The sequence below is a fragment of the Glarea lozoyensis genome, assembly GCF_000409485.1.
Source record: "Glarea lozoyensis ATCC 20868 chromosome Unknown GLAREA15, whole genome shotgun sequence".
NCBI classification, from domain to species: Eukaryota; Fungi; Ascomycota; class Leotiomycetes; order Helotiales; family Helotiaceae; genus Glarea; species Glarea lozoyensis.
The window spans coordinates 937266-954623 of NW_007360989.1; the positions used below are offsets into that span (position 1 = coordinate 937266).

Here is a 17358-nt window from a genome sequence, read left to right on the forward strand (position 1 = left end):
GCAAGGAAAGCGGACAACAGAAGCATGGAACGATCAAAGAATAAAAACAGGGGGTAGCACTCGCTTAATCTTTTCCAGAACGGTCGAGACCGTCGGGTAAAATACCTTCCTGCTGCCTTCTTCCACGTTTGGTCGTGCCTCGGAGCTTTCTCGAGAGGTTTGCGCTCGTACGGCGTATACCAGGGGGTCGATCAAATAATGCTCGTCTACTGTAATCTCTTCAGACCAGCACCTGGGAATGCGTATCACCAGGCATCTAAATTCGGTCAGCTGGGTCATGGTCTGTACGTACGTACTCGAGGACCTGAGAACTCTTCAACTCAGGAGTGTTGTTTGGAAAGCACTCCCTGCTGTCTGTGCAATGCCAATCGAGGTCGAGGGTAAGCTGACGATCACGTATACAGAGTCGCATCGAGAGCACAGTGGAGTCTCGATTATTGGTGCGAAAGTAACCGGTACCCTGCGCAGACAAGCTTTTTAGTCAACTCAAGGGTCCTTTTGGTGGGGCAGGGGAAGTGTCCAGTCAGCCCTGTCTTGTTCACATTTTTGCGGGTGGGTGCGTTTTGTGTGAACGAGCAGTGCCCCTTTTGTCTTCGAACTGAGGGGATTCAGGTTATGGAGAAAGCATGTTTGAAGAATTGTGTCTTGTTGGAACGAGAAACATGCGTCTGCAGCATTTCCCCGTGTTGTCTGGCCCCTCTCTGGAAAAGTGCCTTCCTTCAAGGCCGAATCGTGTCTCGACTCTCGTGATCATTTCGAAATCACTGCGTTTGTCACACCAGCGGGCGCAGCGAGATGAGCATTTTGGATGAGCCTGTGCCGCCACAGCCTCTGGGTAAAGACGGTCTGCTCAACGCACGCGATGAGTGAGCGATGCTAGACATGCTACGGAGGGACAGTCTGCTCAATACCCTCCCGCCGAACATGATCTTTCTGAATACCTAGGTACACCACGATGATGGCGCACGACCAAATTCCTTTTGGGGGGGAGGGCACATAGAGCGGCCAGCTCTCCCCATCTTCAGCAGCGTGCCAGAATGGCAGAATAATAGCGGCAGGATTCGAATGCGTTCTGGTCAGCGCCCAGCCGAAGGGATGCAGGGAATTGGCCCCATTATTACGGTGCGTTGCTTGTTTGTCCCCGGATGCACCGCCAATATCCTCGACCGACCAATCCTCCCCTAATAAAATACGTGCTGTACCGCTGGGGCTGGCAGCTGGCGGATCTCTTGCATGGGTCAGGAATCCCCTGAGCCGTAATGGACGCAAATGAAGGTCTCGTTACGAGATGGGAACGGGACCGAGAAAGGGGATTCCAACCAACATCGGCGCTGATATAAAGACAAATCCCTTTCGTCGCGCGATCTGTCAGACCGGGCAGCCTCGTCTCGACCATCTCGACCGCTCGAACTTCGACTTTTGATCTCGCCCACCGTACAAGGGAAGAGCAGGTGAATTCTTCGGCATCGCGTGCTCGAACAGTGGTTCACGGAGTCAGGCGAAACCGGACACATCCCGCTTGCTCAGGTTGGCTTCAACTTCGACGGAAAGCTTCTTGTTGGTTCCTCTTCTCCTTCTGATAGCGTCGCTCCTTCAATCGTTCGGATTCGCTCGATCAGTACGTCTCTGGTGGTTCAACCTTGAATCACCTGCTTGTGCTGCACCGCACACACCTCAAATATGGCACACTCTGCCCTCGATATCCGCCAGATGTGGCGTCCGCCTTTCCAGTTTGCCCTTCTGTTAGTCGCGGCGACCATTCCAAAACTGTGTCATTTATACAGCCATTTGACTTCTCTGCCGCCGTTGCTATTTATTCTTTACTTGCCGACCTTTTTGGCGTTAGACGCGTTGAACGCTGTTCTCTTCTGGGTCGTGGTGCACCTCACCGCACGTAGGTGGGCTGCGTGTGCTGTGACGGTGTTGAAGACGTTGTTATGGTAAGTCAAGCTTCATCAGTCCTTGTTGGGTGTTGGCGCTTACAGTATTGGCATTCTAGCTCGGTCATCCTTGGAGCCTCATCGACATGGATTGCATTTTTCTTCGAGACGGGAGGGGAAATCAAGTGGGGAGCTGCAAGAAGCATTGCTGCTGATCCAGCGGGCTTGAAAGTCCTAGCGTCAGGAGGAGCACACGCACTTGTTGCTGCTATCGTGACTGTGATGTTAGCTCGGATTATCTCGAATCCGCTATATAACGGGACGGAGAGGCTTTTTGGTTCGGCTGTGAAGACTTTATCTGGAGGAAGGTGGAGGCTGCGAACGTCGTCGAGGGAACTAGGTGGACCAAATGCGCTACTCGAAGATGGATCACAATACCAGCCGATAACGCTCTCCTACGACAGCGACCTCGAATGCAGCTCCGGCGAAGCCGAAGAACCTCTACCTTATGTCACGGAAAAAGACAGCACCCCATCCTTTATGTTACGATGGTTGGCTAGAGCAAAGTTCCTCGTTCCAATTGGAACGGTTCTTGTTCTTCTACTTGTACGGCCGAAACATTTCCCTTTCGGACATATGTCCAACTCACTTCCCTTTACGCTCTGGGAAGTACTCAGCAAGCCAACTGACGAGATGTGCTTCGGAAGCTTGTCAGGTGAGTTTCCAGCTTTTCCTTTGCCGGATTTGGTGGCAGAGATAAATTGGGAGCCTGCGAATGGAGACTTTCCTGGATGGGAACCCAAGGTCAATCGAACTTTTGACAAGCACTTGGAGCGCCCATCATGGTTACCCGAAGAACCTATGCATGGTTTTGAGCGATGGTACAATGAGTCCTTGTTCGAGGGGCCCCATGGAAGAAAGGGTCATCATGATCACGGCGGCCCTCCTCGTGGACCAGGACGACGACCACCGCCTCGGCATCGTGACGGCTATTTCTCAAAAGGTATCAACTATGACCCAATTACGGATCCGCTTCGTCTCTCCAACCTAGACCAAGGCCTCATCGATTCGATTGCGGCTACTTTGAAGGAGCATAAAGTAGCCATTAAGCATGTAGTTTTGCTATCCCTCGAATGCACCCGAAAGGATGCCTTTCCATTCAAGAAAGGTTCTCATATCCACGACGTGATTATGAAGTCCCAAAGTTCGAACTTTACCGCTGCAGAAGTCAACAATCAATTAGCAGAACTCACAAGAAACGCCGAAATCCTCACGGGTGAGACAAGTGGATTTGGAATTGGCGGCCCCGAATATTCCTCTGCGAGAGCTGGCAATTGGAGGAACTTGAACAAAGACAACGGAGGAATCAACGTTCAGGGTGCGCTAACAGGAAGCACTTCTTCCTTCAAGAGTAGCCTTGGTAGTCATTGTGGCGTTCATCCCCTGCCTGTTGATTTTACTGTGGAAGCCAGACAGCAAATCTACCAACCTTGCCTACCATCGATCCTTGCCCTTTTTAACCAGAACAAGGATGGTTACAACAAAGAGCGTCCGGGAATAGGTGGACGAAAGTTTCGTCGTGAGTCTATGGAGGATCGTCCATGGAAATCCATATCTGTCCAGTCTATAACGGATCAATATGATCACCAGGATATACTCTATGACCATATGGGGTTCGAAGAAACCATTGTCAAAGAGACTTTGCTCGCTCCGTCAGCTCCGCACATCCCAGTTGAGAAAGAGATAAATTACTTTGGATTCGCCGAAACCCAAATTAAGCCGTATTTGCGAGATATTTTCGAAGCAGCAGAATCAAAGAACGAACGTGTGTTCCTTTCTCACTTTACGAGTACTACACATCATCCATGGGCTCTTCCCGAATCTTTTGGAGCGTCTATCGACTATGTCCAGCCATCCCGATGGCATGGTGAAGGGCCCCTGAACAAATATCTGAACACGATCAGATACCAAGACGAATGGATTGGAGAGGTTATGGATCTGCTGGAAGATGTCGGTGTTGCTGATGAGACTTTGGTTGTCATGGTTGGTGATCATGGATGGACTTTCGAGGAAGAAGCTGCCTTCCATGGCACATTTGAAAATGGGCATATTGCTAACTTGCGAGTGCCACTACTATTCCACCACCCTTCATTGCCTCGCCTACAGTTGAATATTAACGCTACCTCAACCTCGATTCTCCCTACGATATTGGATCTCTTATCGAGCACGTCATCACTCAACAAGAAGGACACGGAAATCGCGAATAATCTTGTTCACCAATACGAAGGACAGTCCCTCATTCGACCCTTCGTCACCAAGAAAAGAGGTCGCCAAGCTTGGAATGTTGGGGTATTGAACGCAGGAGGAGCTGTCTTGTCGGTGTCCTCGGCCGCAGTTCCATACCGACTCGTTCTCCCAGTCTGCAAAAATGGAGTCTATCGATTCACCGACGTATCGAAAGACCCAAATGAGTTGAATCCAATCGAAGAGTTCTCCGTCGAAGCCTTGTCCAAGAAGGTCTCTAAAACCTACACGGAAGAGGGCGAAGAAGTCGGTCAATGGGTCGGCGACGCAGCGAAAGTTGGAAAGTGGTGGGTCCTCGAGCAGAGAAGACGCTGGAGGTTTGGGGGTGCGGCGTTACAAAATGATCGAAAATCCGATGAAATGGAGGGAATGGGGAAGACCGTGAAAAAGCATTGGTGGGAGACGTGAGATATTTGAATTTCTGTGAACAACATGATACCCACCCTTTCAGCATTTTGCATTTAAGGATGTTGGGTTGTATTATTTTTCCTTTTGAAAATTGGAGTACATGTTCGGCATCTCGCTTGTAGGAAGTTTGGAATAGCCAGGTGTTGGGGATTTTGCATAGATATATATTTCTTCGGAAATTTTGGAGGGCGTTTTCCAGGGTATGTAGTTTGCATAATTTCGGTCATGATCTGACGGAGGTCGAAAAGCCTAGTTGGCAACAATTATAGTATACATTAAATAGAATCTTTTGTGCCTTGTGCCGGGATTGGGGTTTTATGTATTCAATCAGTGACTTTTCAACAATCAAACTGGAAATTATGACATGCTAACGAGTTCAATGAGAGTGTTGTTTCTCTATAATGATACAGTGCAGTTAAAGACGTATGATCTAAGTAGCTTGAGGGGAGTCAGGGGTTGGATGTATCCTTGGAGGGGTTATAAACTACGCTAGTCGCGTCACGTCGCGTCAACCTCACTTCCAAAAATTACCCCACCATTTCACCTCGACTACGATCTTCCACTGGACCCAATAGCACCACAAGATCTCTATCGTCCCTATAGTTTGATATATCATTTCGCATAGTATTTCCCACGCTCGCGAAAAACTATAATGACCGCACTCCATACCTCACAATCCCAAGCACCAGACGACATGGGCCTAGAACTCACACTGATAGTCGCTGCGACTACGAAGATGGGTATTGGCTTCAAGGGAGGGTTGCCGTGGAAGGGACTAAAGAAGGAAATGGCTTATTTTAGGAGAGTTACTCTCGGAGGTGGAGAGGTGAGTTTGTTTCTTGATTGACGGGCAGCTGCGACGAAGGGAAGGGAGGAAAGGAAGTGGTGTATGTGACGGTGGGATATTTACGAGGACTTACATGCTAATGGCATTGTGCAAAAGAGTCAGAACACAGTAATCATGGGTCGCAAAACCTGGGACTCGATACCACCTAAGTTTCGTCCTCTAAAGGGAAGAAGGAATGTGGTGATTTCTCGCTCTTTATCGCCTTCCTCCACACCGGCGTCGACTACTCCAGAAACCGCAGACGGCCCAATAATCCTCCAATCTCTTCCAGACGCGATAGAGTTTCTCCGAAATACCCAGAAAAACGAAAAAGTATCTGGGAAGGTGTTCATCATAGGCGGTGCACAAATATATAAATCTGCGCTGGAGATGAAGGAGGCGAAAAGGGTGCTGTTGACGAGAGTGCAGGGGGACTTTGAGTGTGATACATATTTTCCCGAGATGGGTGAAGGGTGGAGTAAGAAGTCTGGGGAGGAGTTGAGAGGGTGGACGGGAGAAGGGGAGGAAGTGGAGGAGGAGATTGAGGAGGGTGGTGTTAGGTATAGGTTCGAGATGTGGGAAAGATAGCCGGAAGGAGACTGAAACGTAAGGAAAGGTGGGTGGAATAGTGGCTGGTCATAGGTGTCAGCAGCCAGAACTCGAATATCTAGAGTCGCAAAACAGTCGGACTATCTGCTGTAAGTTCAGCACATCTATGCCAAACCACCAACGTGCTAAGATGCAATCTCTTGCCCTGGGATAAGCACATTAAAGCATTTGTAACATACTCTGAAATAAGCCACTGTCCTATTTGGATGTATCGATATATTGGGAATGATCCTATTTTACCTACATGCGCATTCATCCAAAATTCGTCCAGATCATCAACTAGTTACCAAAGCGTCCGACAAGTTTTCGCACTACATGCAAAAACTTTCAGTGTTCGACCTCATCCAGCTTTTAGGTAGTTCGAGACTGTACGAGATTTGGAAATAATCAAATAGGTTCGCGACATCGTTATTCGATAGGTTGGTGATTTGCACAAGCCCATTCGCACAAGCGTACTTGCCCCCTAAACCCTCGCTTAATTTTCGTATTGAAATTTATTGCGACACTTGCCTTCAACTAAGCTAGGAATGTACTTTGAAGGATTTTAAAGGCTTCACAATAGATCTTAAGATTTTCATAAAGTTTCAAATTATTTGGTACTAGCTTGCAGACTATGATGCTTAATGTGGGTAAGGGAGATTGCTTCGTACCGGTTTCGTATATGATCAAGCTTTCGCAGAAATAGCACTTTTCCAAGATTCACTTTTACGTCGAGCGAGCTTGCTTTAATCATTCGAGAAACAATATTATTCTCATGCTGTTATGATACACATTAGCGAAGTTTTTACTCTCAAAAAGCAAACAAACAACACTTATTTATCGTCGGTGCATAATGACTGGGTCTACAACTCCGACTGTGTATTGAAAGCATATCATCATAATGAATTGATTGCATAGTTATAGAGACCATTATGCTCATGGGTGCCGGGTTGCTCAAGGGAGTCAGGTTTCGTTCTTTGTTTTTCGAATATCATTGTCAACACAGCTACTATAATGACTAGCGAATCATGTGAGAAGCTTTCAGTTACTCATTCTTAGATAGAATGTAAATTCAGGGTTTGTTCTGTTCACTTTAAGCGAATATTGGTACATGTGTGTCATCTCTCGCCTTTTCTCTTTGGTGAGTGGTCTGCAGAGTTGATGACTATCATAGCCATTTCCACCTGGTAACAATTTCAACGACATATGGCTTTTCCCACATCTTTATGAGTATTGTTTTACGCTTATCTGATCACAACTTCCGTTGGACGACGTACTCCAAGCAATATTCAAATCATCACAGTCATTTCCCCCAACAACAAAGCTATTTCCAACAAGGTCCAGTAAGAAATGTGTTTGCAGAACCAACCGTCTAAAGACACATCATCTCCCATTGTAAAATTTCTCCTGCAAACAAGTTGCTGTTATCATCTGGTCAAGTTTGCTTGGGAGTTAGAAGTCTTCGTGAATGTGTCTTCAAGAGTGAATAATCCGTTGAGTATGCGGTTTGTGAATCACTGGGGATGAGAAGAAAAGGGTATAAAAAGAGCAGAGGTTGGAACTTATCTGCTTCTTCTTCATCTGAGAAGCACTATATTCTGAAACATAGCAAGACGATACCAAGGACCATACAACAAAACAATGCTGCATTCAAATCGAACTTCTATAAACAAATTATTTTATCTAAGATGTGGGGTAAAAACCAAAAGAATCAGAAAGGGCCTCGCCCGGTAAGAACAAGAACATGGCGTATAGAGAAATGATTTAGTCTAACCTCCTGTAGCCTGACAATTTTGATAATCCCGACCATCCAGGAAGCTCAAAGACCCAGGGTGGTGAAATTCGAGTACCTAAACTCTTTAGAACTCCTTCGGATCGCAAGCGCCTTATTGACAGGAAAAGGGCAATGAGCTGCCACCAATTGGCTTCGGAACGTATTTCAATACTGAAGAAACTATCTGAGGCACAACATGAGGTGCAAAAGCGTCAAGATGAGTTAGATGTCCTGACAGCTGCAATGAACGGGAAAAATTGCTAGCTCTTGATTTTCATACATTACGTACCTTATGCATGGCCGTATTGCTTCATTGTTCTTCCATGATGAAGGATCTCGCAATGCATGTTTAGGTTTTGTAAGTTCGAGCATTTAGAAATAAGGAGATACTAGCAAGTGGAGAATTAGAAGCGCTGCATTTTAGCGCCATTACGTTGCCGAAGTGAACAAATACCAATCGATGTTCGCAGCGGATTGTTTCTGCCAGCTCAGATAATCCCTATTGGTTTCAGGCAACATGGCAGGGTGCAACAATACAAATTTCAACGTTGTGCCGGCTTTCGTGTAGCTGCATTGCAGCGTGGTTACAAAACTTGTGAACCGACCAAGCATTATCATCTTAAACGGCAATCGACAGGTAGACTCGACAAACATTTGACGAAGCCTTGTTTTGACCGCTACTTACAAATAATCAACTCACCCGCACCGACGAGTGCCATCAATTCAATTGTTCTGCACTTCTCATGAAACTTTGGTATTACGCCTGATAAAATTCAAAATGAATAAACTTTGCTCGGACGATGCCATAGAAAAAGGAGAAGCTATCACTGCAACCCAGGAAGAAGCAAGACAAGGCAGCCGATTAGGATCTGACTCTTCCGCCGATTCCAATTTAGGTGAGATACCAGCCGGGGGTTTTGACCTAGTAGAAGCTAGTACTTTTGAAACCACTGAGTCTACTATAATAACAATGTCGAAACTAAAATATGACGACAGCAAACGCGCCACAAATAAAGACAATCCTAAAACTATTCAGCCGAGTTTTCAAATTGACTTACCGTGATGATGATCCAAACGGGGTTATAGTTACTGAAACGAAGAAGTGTAAGTCCACCCGACGCAATGTGCTCAAACAGCGATTGCTGACGAGATATATAGTGGAAGAAGGACCGACGGGGTATCCGCGCCTGGCGAAATACCTCGACAGTGCCGAGTCTTTCATGAATTATCGAAAGTTCGGTTACCTTCAAGCTCGACTACTTCTCACAAGACAGGAGGAGTTGCGGCGACTTGAAAGTCGGCTCGATGACAGAGACATTGAGGATGAGAAAGTGTGCGAGGGTTATCTTCACACATGTGATACAGATCTCTACCAGGAAGAAAAAAATGAAGCTCATAGACGAGATCCAGCGTAAATTCCAAGCTTACGGTATGGTACGACTCTACACTGGTTCAACGAAAAGCTCAGAAGAATTCCTAGCTAGCTTGATGCTTACCGCAAAGGAAATGGCGCTGTTGAGCCCCCCAACAGCTCGAGCTTGGCACAGTATGGAAACCTACATGGTACAAACGCGACCAGTAAAAGAGCCCGAGGAGTTCATAAGGTATCGGGAAGATCTTGTGAGCCTGAAACCAGGTAGGGAACACTCGTTCCTCGATACAGTGGTAGAGAAACTCCTGTTTAAGGCTCGAGGATGGAAGATGGTTCATGTACGATGTCCTTTCAACCAAGTTATCAACATTTCTGACAACCAAAATAGAAATTGTTTACGACACCGGTCATTAAACCCATAAAAATACATGAGGCACCGCTGACGGACTTAGATTTTACGTGAAAAGGTAGACATGGACAAGGAGGATGGCTCTGGAACTGTCCTTTTCAGCAGAGAACGAATTACAATGGTAGTCTCGCTACTGCTCACAATCACCATCCTCGTTCTTCTAGTGGTTCCCATATACGTGCTTTCGCGCTTGACAGAAGCCTCAAAGGGAAACGAGACAAGCATGACGGTCATAATATTCATCTTGCTTATCTTCACCTTGCTGTTCTCAGGAGCACTATGGCTCTTCACAAGAGCCAAAAGGCACGAGATCCTGAGTGCCGCCGCAGCGTAAGTCTGAGCTAGACATCTCAAGATGCATTGAACTGACAAGATATTAAGATACTGCGCCGTCCTTGTGGTTTTTGTTGGCAATGTGGGACAGATTGCTAAATCTGATGGAAGCTGATTCGAAATGAGACCTACCAAATATGCCGAGAAGTGGTGTTGAATGATTTTTTGATGAAGATAATGAGTTATGAACTTGGAGTGACAGTATTATTATACCAGATGCCGAAATGAAACTGAGATGGTTTTCTAAAATGGCTGCATCAATCCGAGTCCCCTGTGAAATTTACTGATACCACCAAAGCTTTGTGACTGAAGGTCTCTAACACGTTCTGTAGTTGTATTTCAAAGAGCTAGGCCCGGGGTGGTTCCATCTTTCCAAATTCCCAGCGAAAAGCAAGACAGAGAGTAATCAGGTCAAATTCTTGCAAGACTAGCAGCAACGGAAAGTTCTCAACTGGTCGCTCGGATACTGTTGCCTGTCGTTACACCCTGACATGCTCAAATTATGTTTGTTCCTCGACAGTTTCCATAATCTCTTCCCTTCCCTTGGAAATATCATTCACACATCGTAATCAATTACGAACGCCAACAAGGGTATGTTATGTCAAAAGTGAGGAATTTAGGGAATGAAAATGTTGATGTCCGTCGGAAGGATATCAACACTTGATATAGGCGAAGAACTCCAGAAAAAGACATAAGAAAGATCTGGGTAGACGAGAAAACTATCCGGATCAAGCTTCCCCTGTTGAAGCAGTGAGTATTAGTCAGGAAAAAAAGGTGTCGAGCAGATTTGTGTTATGCGTGATCAATCGCTTCATAGGTCAAGGGTATTTCAAGATTCTAATCATTATTATACATTCGTAAGACGCTTTTGTTTTGCTGACATGTCTAGTCTTCATCCCAGTTCTGTATCAGACGTTAGTGATGTTGTTTGCTGTCACACTTTGATTGCATTCAGGCACTTACAGCATTTGGCCCTGGAGGCTTCGGCCCACCGGCCGCTCGAGCAACGATAATCTGATCTACGGACAGCACAGTCCTTGCAGCCTCATTGGCGAGCTTGATTGCCCAACTCTTTGCAATCATAAGATCTAAAATGCCCTCATCTTTCGCATCGAGTGTTCCTGTGTTGTCCTCGTTCTATTGGCGTCAGCAAAAAGAAACATGAAAATAAAGTGTCATCATACCTCAATGTCAACTCCAATCGTCCAGTCATCTTTTTTGTGATGAGCGGTGTAAAGTCTACTGAGGACCTCGGTAGCATCCAGACCAGCGCTCTCTGCCAGTGTGCGGGGAATCACTTCGAAAGCTTCTCCGAATTTGCGGATAGAGTACTGTGCAATACCAGGAGTCCTATCCCCAAAGGCGCCTATCCGCTCCACTAGTTGTAATTCTGTAGCGCCAGCACCAGGGACCAGTCTTGGATCTCTTGTGATGGCTTTCACAACGTTGACGCCGTCATCAACAGCCCTTTCAATATCATCAAGATGATTCTGCGTTGCACCTCTGATGACTAGAGTCGCGGTTTTTGTGACCTCGTTTTCTTGTCTGAAGACAGTGACTCTGTCTCCACCAATCTCGAGTGTCTCAACAACATCAATAGTTCCCATCTCATCGGGCATCGGTGCTCCTAACCTCGCCAAAGGCGTTGCGCCAACGACACGACATAATCGCATCCTATCGTACTTGCTGAGGATTCTGATGACAAGAATTCCAAAACGGTTCAAGTAATGCATTGCAAGTTCTCCCACCGTTGATCCAGCAACTACTACTCGTAAACCCGAATCGAATAGCTCTTTGATGGCAGTTTCGAGCTGGCTCTCTTCACCCTTGGTAAAATCGAGCATTTCCTTCGCATTATGCAACAAAACCGTTCCCTTCGTCTCAGTTTGACTCGTGTCGATTGGGCATGTAAAGACGCCAACCTTCGCACGTACCACCTTCTTGACTGATCCATCAGGTTCCCGCCCAAAGACCATACCCTTGACTACTTTACTCTGATCCAAACTACCACCCATGATTTTAACCACACGAATGTTATCGACATTGAAATTGATTGGGTTCTTTGGAAGAACAGCAAGAACAGCCTCCGCGACCATATCCGCCAGAAAGTCCTCATGTCCGTTCTGCTTGCTGGCGATGACTGTCCGGATAGCTTTGCTCAGCTCGGACTGGGATCTGATATCCTCCACTTTGTCTACTACCAAGTTCTCAAGTTCCTCAAGAGCAAACTTCTGTGCCATTTCGTAACCTCGAATGACATCGCTGGTCTTCAGCCCCATTCGTAATAACTCTTCGGCTTTCTTAAGTAATTCTCCAGCTAAAACAATCACGAGATTTGTGGCGTCTCCCATCTCCGCTTCTTGCTGTTGACTTGCCATCACAACTAATTTGGCAGCTGGATGGACAACATCAAGTTCTTTCAGAATAGTGGCGGCATCAGATGTCAGAATCATTTTCTGCAAATGATTTATGACAATTTTGTTTCGTCCATATGGACCCAGCGATGTCTGGACTGTGGATGTGATCGTTCGACAAGCATCGATATTACGGAGGACGGCGCCATCTTCGGAATCATAGCTACGAAATCAATTAATAGCTTCTCGGTTTGGGAGAAATGTAGACTCACTTCTGATATCCTTTCTTAAAGAGATTAGAATTTGGCGCAGAGGGAATATCAAGAGACATGTTGGTCGGCTAGGTGGGATATTTGGACTGGGAAAGTCGAGCTGTGTAGTCTTCGAAATAGCTGATCTGGAGCCGCGACGTGCCTGGCGGTTCAAAAATTCAAAGCTCACGCGAATTTAAGGTTATTAGTCAGGAGCGGAACGCTGCGAGGAGTGCGCAGGTGGAGACAAGAGGGCGACGACGGAATATTGTTGATGCGAAGACAAGGCTACGCGGTTGTCACACCTCGAGCTTCGACAATCACCGTCACAGTTCAATTATCTTCAAGCGTCAGATTTCTACAGACGATCGACTAGATCCAACCAGATCTCAAGAATCTCTTGCACCACCATGGCGCCTCCGTCTGGTAAGTCGAATTATTTCTTTCCCATCAGCTACCCATATTCGAAACCGAACCCGACGCCGCCAACCTCTCGACCTACAGCAATAGAGCTCCCATAGAACATGATTATCTACATTCGATATTTCAACCCAATGTCCCTACAAACCTGCGGCATGGAGAAATATGCAACCAATTTATATTTGCGATCTGTAGAGTCGAGACACCCACGGTTTTTTCTGGTGCCTTCCGGAACCCTGGACTGACCAAGGTTATATTACATCTCGTCGCACCGCACAACCGGCTGGTTTTTGGGCAAACATGATCTAATTGAAGCAAGAAAGCCACGCGGAAAGGCTACCGCTAGCCTCAATCGTTCAATTAATCCCCTTCGACCATCTAGTTCACCGTGCTCCCTCCGATGTCCTTCCGACTCGATCTTTTGACCTCTCATACGTCGAATATAACTGTTGGGCTGTCACTCATTCTGACATATCTAGGCGTTATACCCCCACCTCTTGCACCCTCGGTCGAAGAAGCGTATAGGCGCAAGTGCATTCAGCTTAAGCAACGAATAAATGAGGTAGACCACGATAATGAAAACTCGCGAACTCGTGTCGTACGTCTAGAGCGAGCCGTCCAAAAGATACGATTGGAAAGAGCATACCTTCTGGAGCAGCTCGCGAAGCGCACGAGCACAAATGTGGAAGATTCAGAGGGCAGTCCCAGTCCACCTCCAACTGTAAGCGGACAGTGATACTCAAAATATGGATATGTCTAAAAGCTTATACAGCCAAAAGAGAAGCCTCTCCGAACAAAACGCGGCCACCGTAAACCGTCATTCCTGACGAATCTTGGTGATGTCGCTGGGGGAAGCGCCTTTATCCAAGGACCAACAACAGTGTCCCCATCCTCCGACGCATTCTCACATACACACCAAGACTCGAACACAGTTCGCAACTCAACACCTCAAGCAATAGCCCAAAAACGGATGCTCCCTACCAACGGTGCCGTTGGTCCGTCCCTCGGCACTCCAGTTCCAACTCCTCGTAAACCCAAGAACCCCTTCGAACTTTATTGCAGTGACCACCGGTCAAGACTCATGGAATTAAACAGCAAAGGCATCTCACAAGGTACATACGATGTTGATGTTGAGCTCGGGCGTGGATGGCGGGATCTCAATGACGAGCAAAAAAGTGATTATCAAGCTCGTTTCGACAAGGTCAAGAAGGGTGTTAGCGACAAGGCTCCAGCTGCAGCACTACCGCGCCCGACGGCAGTGGATGCAGAATCACAACCTGCTAGCACTACGGCAACCGCAGATGATGCTGATGAGGATGTCGACATGGCGGAAGATGGCGATGAGAACCCCGCCGTGGTACCAGCCGCTAGTGGATTCACTGCTGTTAACAGTGGTTGAAATGCCTCACTATCTGGCCATGGCTGTGACAAAGAGTATTGAATTTTCATAGGCAAGAATTGGTGGTAAATGCGGCGTTATACGGCGAGTTTGGTGTTTTTCGTGGCATGGTACTAAGATGGCGCGCGGTTCTACTTCAGGAGCCTCTGAACTGGTTGGGGCTTGATAGATATTAAACTTAAAGCCTAGCTTTATTAGACGATCAGATAATTGATAATGTCATACAAACATCATTTGATGTAGTGGACTGAAATGATCTCTGCTCTCCTGAATTCAACTTCTATCACTGACAAACCCCGGGTGAGGTTCCTAGCTGAATCTGAACTCCACAAAGAACTGAAGGTTACGATCAAGAAAGTCACAACCATATTTGAATCGAACAACAAATACAATCACATAAAAACACTTCCAATATCTGCTTTTATCTATCTCCTGTCGAATTCATCGCTTGCTTGTAAGACTGTTTGCTGGGTGCTTAAGACACTTAGGTACGAAGGCACGGGCCAGCCGAGCCAGCATTTCGTCATTCGGTTCTCAAGATTGGCAAAATATCTTGAAGCAATCCACATTGTATGGTCACACAACAGCCCTCTCTTCTGTCCTTCTCCATTCATTAGCTCTTCTCCCATGGAGCCCGTCCATTTGGATTCATAAAGTTGTATTCTATCAACCATCTGCCATTGCGCGATGGCTTTTACCGACGACACCACCAGCAGTGAGAGAACTCCTCTAGTCCAACCCAGAACTCTTAATTCCTCGGAGACCCAGCGCAAATCTAGTAAGAATGTTACTTTCAATTCGACACCATCAGTTATGGCAGCTTCGACCTCGACCAATGCAATCCAGCCAACCGCATCTACTTCTACCGGCAGCATTGTTCCTACCCAGCCACAGATGCTATCAAATCTTAACAGCAAGTTACGAAGACGAAATAGCCACGGCTCGCCGCTCATTACATTACCAACTGCACCAGTCCCCAAGATTGGACCGCAGCGAACAACGAAGAACACGCAAAAGCTTAAGCTCCTGCCAAACCCTGACTTTGGGGAAGATGGACCTGATGAAGAGAGTGGTCGCGATGTGTACTCTCAGTACACTCGGATCAAAGACCCAACTGCTAGGAGAGATGCGGCCAGATTGGGAAAGGCAGATCGAGATCGGTTACCTCGAGTGACAGCGTATTGTACGGCGAACAAATACCAAATGGACGCGTTACTACGGTTCCTCAATGGGAGAGGAAAGGCCAAGCATGCGAAACCGAAGCAGATTGATGAATGCATATACACCCCTTACAATTATGGGAAGCCAACTTCTAGTCGTGCTGCAGAAGTGCAATCTATGCCGGCCCAATTACGAGAGAGGAGGCACTCGGATAGCGCAATTGAAGTCGTGGACAACAACAATCAGCGGCGAGAAGATCTAATTGATCTTCACACTGAGGGAGGTGATACTAGTCTGGACAATGGTGAGCACGAGGTACCTAACCGGATACATTCAGACCTCGTTGCAGCACGTATCGAGGAGGAAGTGCTTCCGGAAAACAATCTCGATTTCGACATACAAGTCCATACTCCGGAAGTGTTTCTTTTCGAATACGGGGTGGTGGTCATTTGGGGCATGTCTTTAAAAGATGAGCAGCGTTTCTTAAAAGAAATCGCGAAATTCGAGAGTGAAAAACTTGCGCCGGATGATATGGAGACTGAATGCTTCAATTTTTACTATACCCGAGAATACCAGGCCCGTATCTACAATGATTTCATTACCCTGAGGGACAAGAAGAATTACATGACCAAGCTTGCCATATCACACGCTTTGGCGCAGAGTGTCAAGGTATGTCGCAGTTCTGTCCCGTCCAAAGCATTGACGGTATGAAGCCACTACTGTTAAATTTCTGACTATTTTGGTAGACTTCACTTTTCGAAGCGCTCGTGGATGAAACGATCACTACCTGCAAAGATATTCCTACGCAAATCGCTCTGACAGGTGCGATATCACTATCACGAACACAAATTAATATGCAGATCGGCGAGCTGTTTATTCTCAGGATCAACATCCATCTCAACGGTTCCATTCTTGACACCCCAGAAGTCTTCTGGACCGAACCTCAGCTGGAGCCTGTTTACCAGGCAGTACGAAGTTATCTGGAAATGGATCAACGAGTCAGCCTTCTGACAGAGAGATTGGATGTCATAGCAGACTTGTTGGCAGTCCTGAAAGATCAGTTGAGTCATGGACACGGAGAAAAACTCGAGTGGATAGGTAAGTGACATCTTATTGCATCTGTACCAGACCTCAGGTCACGAGCAATGCTAATCGTGTCCGACATAGTTATTGTTCTTATCGCTGCCGAAATCCTGGTAGCGGCTGTGAACATAGTAGTTGATCTGTACGCCGGTGTAGATTGAAGTGTATATTATTCCATCAAATATTCATCGGCGTGTATATATCCAGCGTGGCGTTTTGGGTTTCTAGCGGCATTTGGAAAGCTTGTGTATTCTATTGCTTTGTATATAGACCTGGGGCAATGCACTCGCGAAAGTGGAGCACCGTGTGAGCACTAGAAGTTCCTCAACTATCAATACACTGATATTGCGCTAGTGAGCTGTAGTGGGTTTTGTGGTGGGTTTTGTAGATACTTTCCGGTGGAAGTTTCGTAAGAATGGATTGGCTCGAAAATTTGCCCTTGGTGCCTGCTTCGGAACTACAGGAAACTGCACATTTAGGATGTTTCAGTAAGTCGATATAGAATCTTCGTCCTCATGTAACAGCTTGTTCTGTTCATATTGCCCTATAAAGTGATACTAACACAAAGCTAACATACTTAGTATGGTATCAAAGTCTAAAACAGGCCCAATGCAAACATTATAGTACGCAAGTTGCTTTCTGGGCTATGGAACCTCAAATGTGATGGACAGCTGAAAGATGTCGACAAGCTTCACAATTTGTATTCCAGTATTCATCGAGCAAGCATCTATCACTTTAACGAGGCCAGAAACTTGAAGTTCTGTACACTCGCGGTCTCCTATTTAAAACATCAAGG

General features: G+C 46.5%; 8 protein-coding genes across 8 annotated transcripts; 7 read left to right on the forward strand and 1 right to left on the reverse strand.

The window, feature by feature from the left end:
* Positions 1 to 1680: 1680 nt before the first annotated feature.
* On the forward strand, positions 1681 to 4592 carry GLAREA_06112 (Alkaline phosphatase-like protein; the record flags this gene model as incomplete). The annotated part of the gene is made up of 2 exons (XM_008081526.1): positions 1681 to 1940; positions 2000 to 4592. The coding sequence occupies 2 exons, from the start codon at positions 1681 to 1683 to the stop codon at positions 4590 to 4592; spliced, it is 2853 nt and encodes a 950-aa protein (XP_008079717.1).
* A 652-nt stretch (positions 4593 to 5244) lies between these two features.
* On the forward strand, positions 5245 to 6006 carry GLAREA_06113 (Dihydrofolate reductase-like protein; the record flags this gene model as incomplete). Its single annotated transcript, XM_008081527.1, has 2 exons — positions 5245 to 5418; positions 5536 to 6006. 2 exons carry the CDS (start codon positions 5245 to 5247, stop codon positions 6004 to 6006), a joined length of 645 nt encoding a protein of 214 aa, XP_008079718.1.
* A 1688-nt stretch (positions 6007 to 7694) lies between these two features.
* Positions 7695 to 8044, forward strand: GLAREA_06114 (uncharacterized protein; the record flags this gene model as incomplete). The annotated part of the gene is made up of 2 exons (XM_008081528.1): positions 7695 to 7736; positions 7790 to 8044. The coding sequence occupies 2 exons, from the start codon at positions 7695 to 7697 to the stop codon at positions 8042 to 8044; spliced, it is 297 nt and encodes a 98-aa protein (XP_008079719.1).
* A 514-nt stretch (positions 8045 to 8558) lies between these two features.
* Positions 8559 to 10009, forward strand: GLAREA_06115 (uncharacterized protein; the record flags this gene model as incomplete). The annotated part of the gene is made up of 7 exons (XM_008081529.1): positions 8559 to 8676; positions 8777 to 8884; positions 8939 to 9113; positions 9157 to 9490; positions 9541 to 9558; positions 9605 to 9891; positions 9943 to 10009. 7 exons carry the CDS (start codon positions 8559 to 8561, stop codon positions 10007 to 10009), a joined length of 1107 nt encoding a protein of 368 aa, XP_008079720.1.
* Positions 10010 to 10779: 770 nt separating this feature from the next.
* On the reverse strand, positions 10780 to 12579 carry GLAREA_06116 (GroEL equatorial; the record flags this gene model as incomplete). The annotated part of the gene is made up of 4 exons (XM_008081530.1): positions 10780 to 10797; positions 10858 to 11031; positions 11079 to 12471; positions 12521 to 12579. 4 exons carry the CDS (start codon positions 12577 to 12579, stop codon positions 10780 to 10782), a joined length of 1644 nt encoding a protein of 547 aa, XP_008079721.1.
* A 330-nt stretch (positions 12580 to 12909) lies between these two features.
* Positions 12910 to 14318, forward strand: GLAREA_06117 (HMG-box; the record flags this gene model as incomplete). The annotated part of the gene is made up of 3 exons (XM_008081531.1): positions 12910 to 12925; positions 13399 to 13640; positions 13692 to 14318. 3 exons carry the CDS (start codon positions 12910 to 12912, stop codon positions 14316 to 14318), a joined length of 885 nt encoding a protein of 294 aa, XP_008079722.1.
* Positions 14319 to 15005: 687 nt separating this feature from the next.
* GLAREA_06118 (uncharacterized protein) lies at positions 15006 to 16723 on the forward strand (the record flags this gene model as incomplete). Its single annotated transcript, XM_008081532.1, has 3 exons — positions 15006 to 16148; positions 16226 to 16577; positions 16647 to 16723. The coding sequence occupies 3 exons, from the start codon at positions 15006 to 15008 to the stop codon at positions 16721 to 16723; spliced, it is 1572 nt and encodes a 523-aa protein (XP_008079723.1).
* Positions 16724 to 16977: 254 nt separating this feature from the next.
* Positions 16978 to 17226, forward strand: GLAREA_06119 (uncharacterized protein; the record flags this gene model as incomplete). The annotated part of the gene is made up of 2 exons (XM_008081533.1): positions 16978 to 17050; positions 17144 to 17226. The coding sequence occupies 2 exons, from the start codon at positions 16978 to 16980 to the stop codon at positions 17224 to 17226; spliced, it is 156 nt and encodes a 51-aa protein (XP_008079724.1).
* Between the last annotated feature and the right edge of the window lie 132 nt (positions 17227 to 17358).